The sequence below is a fragment of the Dreissena polymorpha genome, chromosome 13 (assembly GCF_020536995.1).
Source record: "Dreissena polymorpha isolate Duluth1 chromosome 13, UMN_Dpol_1.0, whole genome shotgun sequence".
NCBI lineage: Eukaryota > Metazoa > Mollusca > Bivalvia > Myida > Dreissenidae > Dreissena > Dreissena polymorpha.
Genome location: NC_068367.1, coordinates 13344729 through 13360083, shown reverse-complemented (window position 1 = coordinate 13360083; position 15355 = coordinate 13344729). Strand labels below are relative to the sequence as shown.

Here is a 15355-nt window from a genome sequence, read left to right as displayed (position 1 = left end):
TTGACGTCACTTTCGTTGCGTCATATACTTGACAATTGCAAAAAAATGGTATTATTTTGGAGAAAACTACGTTTTAAACTGCTTTCCTTGGTCCATCGTTAATTAATGAGTCGAAACAGCGTGCCGGGTCCTCGAACAACGCCGATGAAAGTTCGATGCCGACGGGAAGAGTATAGACCTGACGAGATTCCAACTCGAGATCACAATAGTCGGCGACTGATATCTACCGGTAAACAAATGTGATAAGCTTGAGTAATAATTTTTAAAAATATGTTTAAAGATAAGCATAACCCAGTAAAATGTTATTGTTGTCAATGCGCATTATTGGTATTATTTTAATATCTGAAGACGCAAATATAAATGTGTTTTTTTTACCGACGCATATCAATAAATGAACAGACTTATTGTCAATCGATATAAAAATAAGTGAAACCTTATTATTGATCATAAAAAATTGTGCTGTAAAATATACACATGTTCTTTGGTGCAGAGATAATGGACGAAAGTAACCAACTACCTCCGGTAGATCTACTTTTATTGCTGGAAATCAGGATGTAAGTTCGAATCCACCAGCGGCATTTATTTTAACTTTAATAGATATTAAAGATAATAAATTACTTTTTTTTCTTTAATATTTGTATTGTGTTGGTTTTTATTACTTTTACTATATTTATTTAATTTACCTTTTCTACTTCCAATATGACTTATTATATATCAATCCCTATTTATCGAAAAGTAAGTGTCTATGCATAAGTATTATGACTTTATGTTAAAAATGTTATTCAGTTAAAGCACTACCAGCCAAAACTCATGTTCTGCGTGAGCTTCTTCGCCAAAATCGTTGGTGTTTTCCACTTGGGCCCAGAATAATGATCCCTTTAAATGTAGCACAAAACTGTCGACAATTGATATGGTCCTCCGGAATGTCACTCTAAAGAGTTAGACAAACATTATATTTCGTTGACCAGATCACTGACCAATTAGAGTTTATTTATTCAAATGTTGTTTACTAAGTTTTCCAACAACATAATCTTGGCTTTAACAACCTGACTGCCTGATTGCGAATAATGGTCGTGTTCATTAAGACTAGTCTGTGAAGCAGGGCCTTTTATTTTTGGCTACAGGGATAGTCGTTTGGGGGCAAAATTTAAGGACAAAACAATAAAAACTGTTCCAAACCAACTGAGCAATTATTGAATATTGCCCTATTTTGAAGAAGTTTTTTGTGCGTGGGGACCTATACAAGAGTGTTAAACCCAATTTCAACAATGAAAAAGGCCCCTAAATGTTTAAGTTATACTGCTTTCTTTACTTACATGTGAAATATTACACGATGCACCCTTAATTGGAGCAGCGTTACAACTTTTGAACGTTAGTCACACATATAGTTGTTCTTTTTATGCACTTTTTGGATGAATTACACAAAAGTTAAACATATGTCAAGTGCGTAAAAAACTTTTGTATATTAACAAATAACACTAGTGCTTATGTCGGGCTCGAACGCACACCAATACAAAAAAGTATTTAAGTTTAGGCATCACATGTTTTTTTCCCAATCGCTGCAATTGTTCTGAAGTTTATACTATTAAATGAGCTTCTATAAATTAAAGTACAGTATTCGTTACTTCAGGGAAACTCATTATTTGGCGTTTTGTTGACTTAGTTTTCATATATTTGGTATTGCAGATCGCAACAGACTTGCAAGCGCGCGGGTGCGGCGAAGCTTTCCGTTTTCGAACCAAACACGCATAAGCAAACGAGTTCCTCCCCGAAGCCATAGTGAAGAGAGATGTGTCACACGCAAACAGTCACCAATACGTTCAAGCAGCCGGCGATTTTCGGCGTCGGTAGAAAGATGTCATAACCTTTCCATACCGAACCAAACGCGAAATAACTCTGCAACATTTTCGTCTGTGTCCCTGCCATCAAGCACAAATGAGAGAAACACCCTTGCAGAGCATATTTTTAATTTCTGGAAACATGGACGCTTGTGTGACGTCATTTTACACGCAGGAGGGAAATCGTTTCATGCTCACAGGCTCGTTTTGGCGGCTAGTTGCGACAAGTTAGCTCATTTCAGCGAAAATGGAAAACAGCTTATCGAGTATGAAATTCCAGGTGCAAGTTCTTCCGCAATACAAGACGCTCTCGTATTCTTTTATACATCTAACATTGATATCAGCGAAGAAAACGTGCAGGACTTGCTACACATCGCACATACTCTAGGGTCCGAGCAATTAAAGAACATTTGTGCGCAATATTTAAGCATGGCATCATTGTCGAATGCTTTTGCAAATAGGACGATCGCTCTAAGATTTGGCTTGTTAGACGTTGTAAAAGAGGTAGACGAATACCTGCGTAGTATTTCCGACAGCCTTATCCAGTCAGACGTGTTCTTGAATAGCGAATTTAACCGGTTGTATGATATCATTTCTTCCAATATTCTTACGAATCTGAATGATTTGCAGATTTTCCATGCATGCACACGGTGGATTGCTCACAAGCAGTCTCAAAGGATCGTCTATGCACCTGCGTTAATGGAATTAGTTCGCTTTGCCAACATTTCTCCGCAAGACATAGTAACCCACTGCGAACCAAACGCAGCCATATTCGACATTCCAGAATGCAAAAATATGCTATTCTATGCATTTCGACACCATGCTCTGAATAGCCAGGTAACCGACTCTTCGTCATACGGCTTTAAGAGATCAAAGACTTACATCCAGTCTGAGCATAACTATGCACAATTACCTACACAAAATATTGAATTGAGTCCCTTTCCATCCCCAGGCGCAAATTCTCGGGACGACGGGAATGAAGCTACCGAAAAGGTGATGCAAGACACATCGGTCTCTTCCTCTGAGACAAGTAGTGCGTCTAAATCGTTTACAAAATCATTAAAAATGGTCAAAAGTAGTTCATCTGCAACGAGTAGCGAGAATTTTGAAACTGACAACTTAGAATCAAGTAAAAGCACAGAACAAACAAAGCAACAGTTGGCGGAAGAAAAGATGGAAAGAGTTCGTTCTTACGTTGGAAACGTCCCGACAGACGCTTTCGTTTTTGATACACGGGATATTTCTGCGAATAACGTGGACGCTCTAGTAAGTAAATTATCTGGGATATCATTGAAAACTTTGCAACAAAATAAAGTCTCTAGAAAGGATCTTGCGTCGTATCGTGATTTTAAAAATGAAAGCAAGAAAAAAGAAAAAAATGAATCGGAGTTATCGAATAATTTGTCAAACGAATATGAAATACACAGTGAAGATTTAAAACAAAATGAAACAGAGAGTATGCCATCTTTATTTAGAAATCGCTTTCTTCGAACGGCTCGTAAAATCGGCGCCAGCTTGAAAATGAAAAAACCCGGGTCCGGGTTGTCCGGTGAAGAAATATACGAACGTCAACCGCATAGCGATCAAGGCTACATAGACTCTCTAGGCTACATAGACTCTCTAGGCTACATAGACTCTCTACAGACGCAAGAATTACAACAGCGGTCCAAGCCAAGCGATCAAGGCTACATAGACTCTCTACAGACGCAAGAATTACAACAGCGGTCCAAGCCAAGCATTGTTAAGCTCTCACCAATACCATTGGATGGTGGTGATTCGGAGAAACATGATTCACAAAGTAGGCAAACGTTACCAAGATTTGAGCCGAAACGGTCCGGAACTAGCGAGCAGGGTTACCATGACGCTCAAGCACCTTATGATACTCGGCATGTAATAGATTTACAAAGGCATTATGACCATCGACAGTCACAGCACAGTGTTGTTCAGCTGTCGCCCCTTTCATCCGAAATGGAACGATCTCGCAGATCCACCCTGAGAGTAAATGTTATCACATAAAATATTCTGTGATATAAAAGTCACCGATACGTTTAATACTTGTCATATCTTTATTAAAAATGTAACACAGTAACCACAGTCGAAATCAGACTTTGTCCCTGTTGGTCGCGGCTGCGTTTTAGCGTTTTAGATTTCTTATATCGATACAATAATCGTAAGTTTTAAGTCTAGAGAAATGTATAATTTATAATCATTATTGGTTTCTATCAATCGCTACCTTTACCTTTAATGTCAATATTTAAATGATAAAAAAACTTACTTCTCGTTCTATTTTCTGAAATGCAAATCTCAATATTTTCACTTAAGGTGCCTCGCAGGGATAGCCAATATTTGGACAAAAGGAGATCTGAAGGCAGAAGCGAACACCGACGCCCGACTATGGATAAATGCTTATCTGTTATTATGGAAAATGTGCAAATTCAGCCGATCCGCGATGGTTGCAATATCCCGCGCAAATCTTCGACGTCGGCAGCGTATGCCGCGCGCATCTCGAGCAAAAGAGAGTTACATCCGGGATCAGTCGCGCGCCTTAATTGCTCAGGCACAGTTTCCCGGGACGATGATACAAACGAGTCCCCAGCCAAAATGTGTCGATCGCGACGAATGATTTCGTCGTCAAGTTTGGGCTCGAATTGCACCAGACTGCTACCGAATGTACCGACAACTCCGCCGCCTCCACCGCCTCTCCCGCTTTTTCCTGTTGTTATAGTTGCAGGCGTTTCAAATCGAAATGTCCCTATGTCTTTGTACCAATTCGACCCACTTGAGAATAACTGGTCGAACCTGACGCAACTTCCGTTTCAGGTGCACTATGCCGCCGTTTCTTGTCTGAACGATAATATATACGTCACTGGCGGTCGAATAAAAAGTTCCAACAGCGAAACTTCAGTGAAGGAATGTAACTTCTACAACATTTTTAGCGGACGCTGGACCAAAATGACGCCAATGAAAACGGCGCGCGCGCACCACACTTCAGTGACGTTAAATGGGCTGCTGTACGTGATTGGAGGCGAGGACTGTGTAATGATGAGCCTCAAAAACGTGGAGATGTATGACACAGAGACAGGCGCCTGGACGACAATTGCCACTCTTAGAGATGCACGGGTCGGTCCGGCGGCGGTCGCGCATCGCGGAAGGATTTACGTTGCTGGCGGAATATTGGATACGGATGAGCAATTTCTGCTTGACAGCTTCGAAGTGTACGACCCGAGGTGCAGAGCGTGGAGTCTTCGTTCTCCCTTACCAACAGCCTTGTGTGACGCGTCTCTAGCGGAAGTTGACGGCGTGCTTTGTCTAGTCGGCGGTTACGTCATGAAAGACAAGCGGCGGATAAGTCAGTCGAGCGTCTATCGGTTTTGCGATGAGACGGACACTTGGCAGGAAGTGTTCACGCTGAGCGTTCCGCGGCATAGAGCGGTGGTGGTGGCAATAGATGCCCGGATGTTCGTCATTGGAGGGGAATCCGCCGACCCAGAATCTTACGATAAGGTGTTGACTTCAGTTGAGAGTATCGACATAACCGGAAGTTGTAAAAATGCCACGTATACGTCACTTCCGGAAGCCTTGGTCGGACTTGCGGGATGTGTAATGCACGGGAATTGACAAACATTTGCGTGAATATTTTGTGTCATTTTATATATCATTAATAACTTTACTTTGTAATAGTTAAATCTAAAATTCATTTACAAATATTAACAAGAATTAAATAAATATGCCCTTGAACTTGTCACAATTAAATCAACGGATGAATTGACAGCAATCGTGATTATAGAATAGTAAAAAAACACATTCACAATTTTATTTATTGTTTTATCACAGACAATTGTAAACCAAAAAAGGAAAATAAACACACAGAATATAAATCACACCCAATGCCTTTGAGAGTTCTAGAACTAATATTTTAGACTCGGCTGAAAGAGGAAAAGGACAAGTACATATTCAGATTACAATTACAAATGTCATTGTTTAACATTGAAATGGCATATTTACACAGATAAGCAAGTTGACCATTTCTCTTTTAGATATAGATTTCGAATGAACACTTTGTCCTACTAGATATGAAGACAACACCCCGAATTCCTCACTGTTTAAATGTACATTTGAAGAGAAAGAAACGAATTCCAACAAGGGCTGTTTGTAAAACATGCATGCCCCCCATATGGGCTCTCCGTTGTAGTGACAGCCATTGTGTGAATATGTTTATTGTCACTGTGACCTTGACCTTTGACCTAGTGACCTGATAATCAATAGGGGTCATCTGCGAGTCATGATCAATGTACCTATGAAGTTTCATGATCCTAGCCATAAGTATTCTTGAGCTATCATCCAGAAACCATTTTACTGCTTTGGGTCACCGTGACCTAGACCTTTGACCTAGTGACCTGATAATAAACAGGGGTCATCTGCGAGTCAAGATCAATCTACCTATCAAGTTTTATGATCCTAGGCATAAGCGTTCTTCAGTTATCATCCGGAAACCATTTTACTATTTCGGGTCACCTTGACCTTGACCTTTGATATAGTGACCTGAAAATCAATAGGGGTCATCTGCGAGTCATGATCAATGTACCTATGAAGTTTCATGATCCTAGGCATAAGCATTCTTGAGTTATCATCCGGAAACCATTTTACTTTTTCAGGTCACCATGACCTTGACTTTTTACCTAGTGACCTCAAAATCAATAGGGATCATCTGCAAGTGATGATCAATGTACCTATCAAGTTTCATGATCGTAGCCATAAGCGTTCTTGAGTTATCATCCGGAAACCATTTTACTATTTCGGGTCACCGTGACCTTGACCTTTGATATAGTGACCTAAAAATCTATAGGGGTCAACTGCGAGTCATGATCAATCTACCTATCAAGTTTCATGATCCTAGGAATAAGCGTTCTTGAGTTATCATCCGGAAACTATTTTACTAATTTCGGGTCACCGTGACCTTGACCTTTGACCTAATGACCTGAAAATCAATAGGGGTCATCTGCAAGACATGATCAATCTACCTATCAAGTTTCATGATCCTAGGAATAAGCGTTCTTGAGTTATCATCCGGAACCCATTTTACTATTTCGGGTCACCGTGACCTTGACCTTTGACCTAGTGACCTGAAAATCAATAGGGGTCATCTGCGAGTCATAATCAATGTACATATGAAGTTTCATGATCCTAGGCCTAAGCATTCTTGAGTTATCATCCGGAAACCATTTTACTTTTTCAGGTCACCATGACCTTGACTTTTTACCTAGTGACCTCAAAATCAATAGGGATCATCTGCGAGTGATGATCAATGTACCTATGAAGTTTCATGATCGTAGCCATAAGCGTTCTTGAGTTATCATCCGGAACCCATTTTACTATTTCGGGTCACCGTGACCTTGACCTTTGACCTAGTGACCTGAAAATCAATAGGGGTCATCTGCGAGTCATAATCAATGTACCTATGAAGTTTCATGATCCTAGGCCTAAGCGTTCTTGAGTTATCATCGGAAACCACCTGGTGGATGGACCGACAGACTGACCGACTGACATGTGCAAAGCAATATACCCCCTCTTCTTCGAAAGGGGGCATAATAAATGTTTATAAAGATATCAAAGGTTCAACCACTGTTTTTAAAAGCATGTATCTGAATATATTATCAAGGCTGGTAAAAGATGAGACTTGCCAATTTTGGCAGATACTTTTGGCCTGTAATGCATGTTTTTTAACAAGTCTTTCAAAAAAAAATTCAGTTGTAGAACTTTTAGTCATGGCCCATAGCCTAAAGCAGTTAAAAAACCATGCAAAGCTAGAAATGCATGCGGCCTGTAAGCAGAAAGCTATTTTCTAAAGCTAACTCTTATACAGACTCAGTTATTTACAGGAGTAAAACCATCTAAGATGTACCAGCAGAAACACAGCATTGATGGACATACAGGAGTAAAACCATCTCAGATGTACCAGCAGAAACACAGCATTGATGGACATACAGGAGTAAAACCATCTCAGATGTACCAGCAGAAACACAGCATTGATGGACATACAGGAGTAAAACCATCTCAGATGTACCAGCAAAAAACACAGCATTGATGGACATACAGGAGTAAAACCATCTCAGATGTACCAGCAGAAACACAGCATTGATGGACATACAGGAGTAAAACCATCTCAGATGTACCAGCAGAAACACAGCATTGATGGACATACAGGAGTAAAACCATCTCAGATGTACCAGCAGAAACACAACATTGATGGACATACAGGAGTAAAACCATCTCAGATGTACCAGCAGAAACACAGCATTGATGGACATACAGGAGTAAAACCATCTCAGATGTACCAGCAGAAACACAGCATTGATGGACATACAGGAGTAAAACCATCTCAGATGTACCAGCAAAAACACAGCATTGATGGACATACAGGAGTAAAACCATCTCAGATGTACCAGCAGAAACACAGCATTGATGGACATACAGGAGTAAAACCATCTCAGATGTACCAGCAGAAACACAGCATTGATGGACATACAGGAGTAAAACCATCTAAGATGTACCAGCAGAAACACAGCATTGATGGACATAAACAGTTGGCAAAACAAACTTTTTGCGCTGGGCTAAATGCATGTGTGTAAAGTATTATCTCAGATTAGCCTGTGCAGTCAGCAGTGACCACACCTTCCTACATGGACTGGATTTTCTTTTATATGTAACTTTATTTAAATGAAAAAAAAATCCATAAATAAAACAAGCTGAAAAGCCTGTGCTGACTTCTCAGAATAGTGTGGGATTATAATTTACGCCAATTCATTAAGCCCAGTTTTCACAGAGCACAACTCAAAGAATAGATCTACTCAGCATTGGTTTTGTTTCATGTTCAATTATTACAATATTAACAACTTATTTGCATGGGATCTCTATTGCAATACACTTTACTCGGAACTCAACAAAAACTTTTCACTGTCAAAAGAATATTCACTTGCATTTCCTAAGTTTGAATTTCCTATATAACCCGTTCAATTTGATCATTGTAATTGTACCTCTGTAAATAAGCTGAAAAAAACTGATTTCAATGCGTTCAAAAAGACAAATACTGAAATGACATCATATTAAAATATTTTTGAAAAAAAAAAAAAGAACGTAAACAAATTCGCTTTGCAATCATATCAAAACAATTACATAGAGGATATTTGTTAGATTCGGTGGATTATCGATTTTAATTTACGAGTGATCATAGAAAATGATATTTTCACGAGTGGCGCAGCCACGAGTGGTAATATATATTTTCTATGATCACGAGTGAATTAAAATCGATAATCCACCAAATCCAACAATTTTTTTTTTTTTTATGCTTTTTTTTCACAGCTTATATATATTGTTAAAGACTTTAACTAAAGAATTTTGCTGTGATAATGACGTCATTTCGTCAAAAAATGACATCATTTCACAGTAAACAATGAAAATTATCGATAATTTTCACTGATAATTTTCACTGTTTGAAACAGTGAAATTATCAGTTATAATTCACTGATATTTCTCCATAAACCACCAGAAAGCATAAAATAAATCAAAGAAATTAATGTTGTCATGATATTAAATATGCAATTAGCCCCATGATGCTACATAAGGCTAAAGGTCTGTTAACATTTGAATTAAATATAATTAATAACACATGCAACTTATTTATCAAAATTACTGAGTGCTTCAAAAAAGCAAGTAATAATAAATAAAAAAATTCACATATAACAGAATTGCAACAACTTTTTTTTAAAATTCATCCCAAACTTCATGACCATTAACTTTATTGCCCATAAACAGTTTTCTAGTCCTGATACCATAGTTATTATCTAAGTTCTTTGCAAGATTGTGCAGGCATAATTTAGGATAAGGTAAGAAATATAAAACATATCAAAATTAAAAACACGAAATAATCTACCTAGTTCCATATTCACAAAACATCAAAGGATAATGCAATGAACTTCTTTTAATTAATAAAAGTCTTAGGAAATTTCGTGTTGAGGTATTTGAAACAAGAAAATGTTTTAAACAAGTTAATATTGCTAAACAGGATAATTGTATGTAACAAAAAAAATTGGCGTCTGAAGTTTTCACTGAGATACAACTTAAGTTGAGATTCCTTGGAAAGCTTTGTATATAGCAGCCCAGGAGACATGAAATCTGTGATTTGTTCTGTCTTATTGCCCTTTTGTGGTGTCTCATAAGTGGACAGGGTAGCTCTAGATCAGAATGCGCAAAAAGGCAGGTTGATCATGAGCTTCACTTACCGCATATGATGCTAGACCTAGGCTGATTTTGAGCTTCACTTACCGCATAGTGTTAGACCTAGACTGATTTTGAGCTTCACTTACCGCATACAGTGTTAGACCTAGGCTGATCATGAGCTTCAATAACCGCATACAGTGTTTGACCTAGGCTGATTTTGAGTTTTACTTACCGCATACAGTGTTAGACCTAGGCTGATTTTGAGCTTCACTTACCGCATACAGTGTTAGACCTAGGCTGATCATGAGCTTCAATAACCGCATACAGTGTTAGACCTAGACTGATTTTGAGCTTCACTTACCGCATACAGTGTTAGACCTAGACTGATTTTGAGCTTCACTTACCGCATACAGTGTTAGACCTAGACTGATTTTGAGCTTCACTTACCGCATACAGTGTTAGAATTAGGCTGATCATGAGCTTCAATAACCGCATACAGTGTTTGACCTAGGCTGATTTTGAGCTTCACTTACCGCATACAGTGTTAGACCTAGACTGATTTTGAGCTTCACTTACCGCATACAGTGTTAGAATTAGGCTGATCATGAGCTTCAATAACCGCATACAGTGTTTGACCTAGGCTGATTTTGAGTTTTACTTACCGCATACAGTGTTAGACCTAGGCTGATTTTGAGCTTCACTTACCGCATACAGTGTTAGACCTAGGCTGATTTTGAGCTTCACTTACCGCATATGATGCTAGACCTACCGGTAAGCTGTTTTGAGCTTCATCTTACCGCATATGGTTTTAGACCTATTTTCCCATAAGATACCAAAAATCTGTTTTTTGACATCCTAGTCCAGACGCAAATTATTTTATAAAGTATCTAAAAACACACACGCATATTTATTGCTACTGCTTACAAAAATATATATAATACAATCTAAGAAAATAATTAAGAAAAAAATGTATTAAAACACTCAAATATCAGATCTTAAAACATCAATAAAAGTATAATATTACATTGCAAAATATGACAGATAATTAAAGTCCCAACTTTGTACCATTGAACACTAGTAGTCAAAACAAAAATCCAAGCTTTGCTAAAGTTGCAATCAAGATAATTAACACAAATAGCCATTAAATATTGATGAAACAATTATACTAGTTATTTTTTTCAATTTGAATATCTTACACAAGTTAATTTACTAACCATAACAACTTTCAGAGGCTTAATGAGTTTCATTGAAGATTATTCTATCTTCAGCAGTAAAATTTTCTGAACTTTCATAACTTCCAACATGTATATCTCCTTAAAATCTAGGGCTAATAAGTTTACAAAGTTAGCTAATATTAAGGTAGTAAATCTCGCCCCTAACTATCTGAAATAGATATTTGGAATAGCATGTTCAGTTGAATTTTATTCCCTATGAAAAAAGGCCTAACAAAAAGTGCGCTATTATATTTACAGAAAAATACAGCTTGCAGAATTGAAAGGCTTTATACTGTTGCCTAATATTTGTTAAACCTAGACCAATTAAAGAGCATTACAAATGAGTTTAGGAAAACAGGTCTTACTCTGTGTGTAAGATATAGTCTAGATTAGCCTGTGCAGTTTGCATGGGTAAGCCACAGGACATACTTCCTGCATAGACAATAACAAAAACAAACAAGGGCTGTTTGTAAAACATGCATGCCCCCCCATATGGGCTGTCAGTTGTAGTGGCAGTCATTGTGTGAATACATTTTTTGTCACTGTGACCTTGACCTTTGACATTGTGACCTGAAAATCAATAGGGGTCATCTGCCAGTCATAATCAATGTACCTATGAAGTTTCATGATCCTAGGACTATTATTCTTGAGTTATCATCAGGAAACCATTTTACTGTTTCGAGTCACTGTGACATTGACCTTTGACCTAGTAACCTGACAATCAATAGGAGTCATCTGCGAGTCATGATCAATGTTCCTATGAAGTTTCATGATCCTAGGCCTAAGCATTCTTGAGTCATCATCCGGAAACCCTTTTACTGTTTCAAGTCACTGTTACCTTGACCTTTGACCTAGTGACCTGAAAATCAATAGGGGTCATCTGCCGGTCATGATCAATGTACCTATGAAGTTTCATGATCCTAGGCATAAGCATTCTTGATTTATCATCCGGAAACCATTTTACTATTTCGAGTCACTGTGACCTTGACTTTTAACCTAGTGACCTGAATATCAATAGGGGTCATCTGCCAGTCATGATCAATGTACCTATGGAGTTTCATGATCCTAGGCCTAAGCGTTCTTGAGTTATCATCCGGAAACCATCTGGTGGATGGACCAACCAACCTACCGACCGACGGACATGTGCAAAACAATATACCCCCTCTTCTTTGAAGGTGGGGCATAAAAATTACATAAACCAGACAGTGTCGACCCTGATAACCTTCTATGGGCTAATTTGGATATACACTTAACGCACATGCATTGAGCTTGTTTTTTAAAATGAAAATGTTACAGTTAAACTTGATTTAGAGGTTAAGTATTATGCCATTGTGTGAACACTCTGAAAGCACACAATTTTCATCAAAATTAAGATCTCAAATTTGCTTAACCAAAACAAGAGATGTGTTTGTCAGAAACACAATGCCCCCTAATGCACCGCTTTTTTTTACCTTTGACCTTAAAGGATGACCTTGATCTTGACCTTTCACCACTCAAAATGTGCAGCTCCATGAGATACACATGCTGCCAAATATCAAGTTGCTATGTTCAATATTTCAAAAGGTATTGCGAAACTTTACTATATTAAAGTTTTAAATTTTGGACCTTTGACCTTGAGGGATGACCTTGACCTTTCACCACTCAAAATATGCAGCTCCATGAGATACACATGCATGCCAAATATCAAGTTGCTATGTTCAATATTTCAAAAGTTGTTGCAAAACTTTACTATATTAAAGTTTAAAATTTTTGACCTTTGAACTTGAAGGATGACCTTGACCTTTCACCACTCAAAATGTGCAGCTCCGTGAGATACACATGCATGCCAAATATCAAGTTTCTATGTTCAATATTTCAAAAGTTATTGCAAAACTTGACTATATTAACTTTTTTTATTTTTTACCTTTGACCTTGAAGAATGACCTTAACCTCGACCTTTCACCACTCAAAATGTGCAGCTCCATGAGATACACGTGCATGAAAAATATAAAGTTCCTATGTTCAATATTTCAAAAGTTATTGCAAAACTTTAATATATTAAATTTTTAAATTTTTGACCTTTGACCTTGAAGAATGACCTTGACCTTTCACCACTCAAAATGTGCAGCTCCATGAGATACACATGCATGCCAAATATCAAGTTGCTATGTTCAATATTTCAAAAGTTATTGCAAAACTTTACTATATTAAAGTTTTAAATTTTTGACCTTTGACCTTGAAGGATGACCTTGACCTTTCACCACTCAAAATGTGCATCTCCATGAGATACACATGCATGCCAAATATCAAGGCTATGTTCAATATTTCAAAAGTTATTGCAAAACTTTACTGTAAGGTTAAAGTTTTGGGACAGAATGACAGACAGACAGACAAGCCAAAAACAATATACCCCCGATCTATTGATCCGGGGGCATAAAAAAAGATTTTTCTGAAATCAGGGAAAATAAGAACCCTATCAGAAGGACTCACTGATGTTTTTAAAGTTTTTCTTTCTTCTGTTAAGAAATCCCTTACAGACACAAATAAAACAAAGCAACAAAGAAAAATAGTAAATGCCTTTCCACATGAAATATATACTTTCTTGTTAAGCATAGTGCTCACCAATTTTCAAGAATCAAGCCTTTAAAGTAACATTACTATTCAAAATCAACAAAAATTTCGTACAATATTTCGTAAAATAAACTTAACCAATTTAAATCAGTGTTCCTTATGACAATTGCAGAAATTTCAAGGCCAGATGTGGTCTGGTAAAATAAATGTTTGTAGATACAAAATGCTGGTTGTTTTTCCATTTTAAATTCCCGCAACAATATCTATTCATACGACACATGAACACTAACATGGTGTTCGAGTGTCACATTAATAGATATATTTACGGGAATTCAAAATGGAATATATTGAAGTCACAAATAAATAGAAACGAGCATTTTATATCTACAAAAATCTATCTTATCATACCACATCTAGCATTGAAATTGTGGCTATTGCTATAAGGAACACTAATTGTTTAGGAGTTAACTTTATTTTAAGAAATACTTAACGAAATTTTAGTTGATTTTAAGCGTTAAAGAGACTTTAACAATTATTTTTGATAAAGAAATCTTCACATTATACAGCAATTTAATACTCAATGCTTAATTAAAACAACATCACCATTATCGCAGCTATGAAATACCGGTACTAGTTCACCTATTCAATATTTCCATGTATTCAAAATATCAAATGCCGCTATCTCAATATTCATACTACTTGTCTTAAAATACAAGATTTATACAAAATTTATTCTGGTAGTCCAAAACTTTTAAACATATCAAGATTTCACTAAGTGAATACCTAAATACATCAACCCAAACATACACATGCAATTGTTGCTATGTCATTAAACAATTGTCCCTCTCTTGTGTTAACATTATATTTTAATTTATTGAGTTGTAAGGATACAAGAAATTCCTGTTACAAACTAATGGGGGGGGGAAGCTACATGTATAGTACATATCTTCATTCAATGCAAAAATACTATTTTTCTCAATATTGAATAGGTACATTAAACTTCCATATATTGTGTTGATTTGATAATCACTGCGCCTGTTATCTGTATTTTTCTGGGTTCCACGCATATTTGGGTTTCGATTTCACTCTGCGTTTTGTCTTCTTCTCAGACGCAGGTCTGGGGATGTGTATGGGCTGCCAGGGCATCGGGTTGTAGAACGAGGGAACTGGGTATGCACTGGTGTCGTGGTAACCTGAATATGACAAAATTAATAGGGTACTTTTTAAAGGGGCAAATGGTTTACCGTTACTTATATAGTTTCATAATAATACTTTTCTTAAAAAAAAATATCTTTAAATAATTGATTATTAATGCACACATGTCTAATTTTTATACAAGCTCTCTCTAAATGAATACTATTTGCAAGCCCAGGAAAGAAGTAGTGGTGGTAAAATCATAGTAAATGAAACTGTATGTATAATGTGCTGCTACTGGTTAATGCATGCTAATCCTCAACACAGTGATGGTGTAAAACCATGTAAATGATTTTTTTTATCCACTAATTCATAATAATTGAATGCACCACATTTCTCTCC

At 37.2% G+C, this 15355-nt stretch overlaps 2 protein-coding genes across 50 annotated transcripts in view; one reads left to right on the top strand and one right to left on the bottom strand.

The window, feature by feature from the left end:
* LOC127855029 (uncharacterized) lies at positions 1-5576 on the top strand. 5 transcript variants are annotated; one of them, XM_052390318.1, is made up of 5 exons: positions 1-229; positions 1687-3426; positions 3463-3489; positions 3523-3836; positions 4161-5576. In XM_052390318.1, the coding sequence occupies exons 1-5, from the start codon at positions 106-108 to the stop codon at positions 5454-5456; spliced, it is 3501 nt and encodes a 1166-aa protein (XP_052246278.1). In that variant the 5' UTR covers positions 1-105; the 3' UTR covers positions 5457-5576. The 5 variants fall into 5 exon arrangements, with proteins under 5 accessions (XP_052246278.1, XP_052246279.1, XP_052246277.1 ...); XM_052390319.1 differs by lacking the exon at positions 3463-3489; XM_052390317.1 differs by having other exon boundaries at positions 3463-3836.
* Positions 5577-5638: 62 nt separating this feature from the next.
* The window catches only part of LOC127855032 (coiled-coil domain-containing protein 34-like), a 29986-nt gene continuing 20269 nt past the window's right edge, over positions 5639-15355 (bottom strand). Inside the window, exons 5-8 of one of the 45 annotated variants that reach the window (XM_052390347.1) lie at positions 10735-15012; positions 10477-10691; positions 10305-10433; positions 5639-10261 (exon numbers count right to left, since the gene is read on the bottom strand). In XM_052390347.1, coding sequence (XP_052246307.1) covers positions 14858-15012 — 155 coding nt within the window. In that variant the 3' untranslated portion in view covers positions 5639-10261; positions 10305-10433; positions 10477-10691; positions 10735-14857. Of the gene's footprint in view, positions 15013-15355 lie in introns of all 45 variants that reach the window. The other 44 variants (XM_052390352.1, XM_052390361.1, XM_052390337.1 and 41 more) reach the window with 44 other exon arrangements.

Coding starts and splice junctions, on each gene's coding strand:
- LOC127855029 (XM_052390315.1), top strand. CDS start 106: ATGAGTCGAAACAGCGTGCCGGGTCCTCGAACAACGCCGATGAAAGTT. Junction 230..1,686: donor TCGGCGACTGATATCTACCG/GTAAACAAATGT, acceptor TTGGTATTGCAG/ATCGCAACAGACTTGCAAGC. Junction 3,837..4,160: donor CTCGCAGATCCACCCTGAGA/GTAAATGTTATC, acceptor TTTTCACTTAAG/GTGCCTCGCAGGGATAGCCA.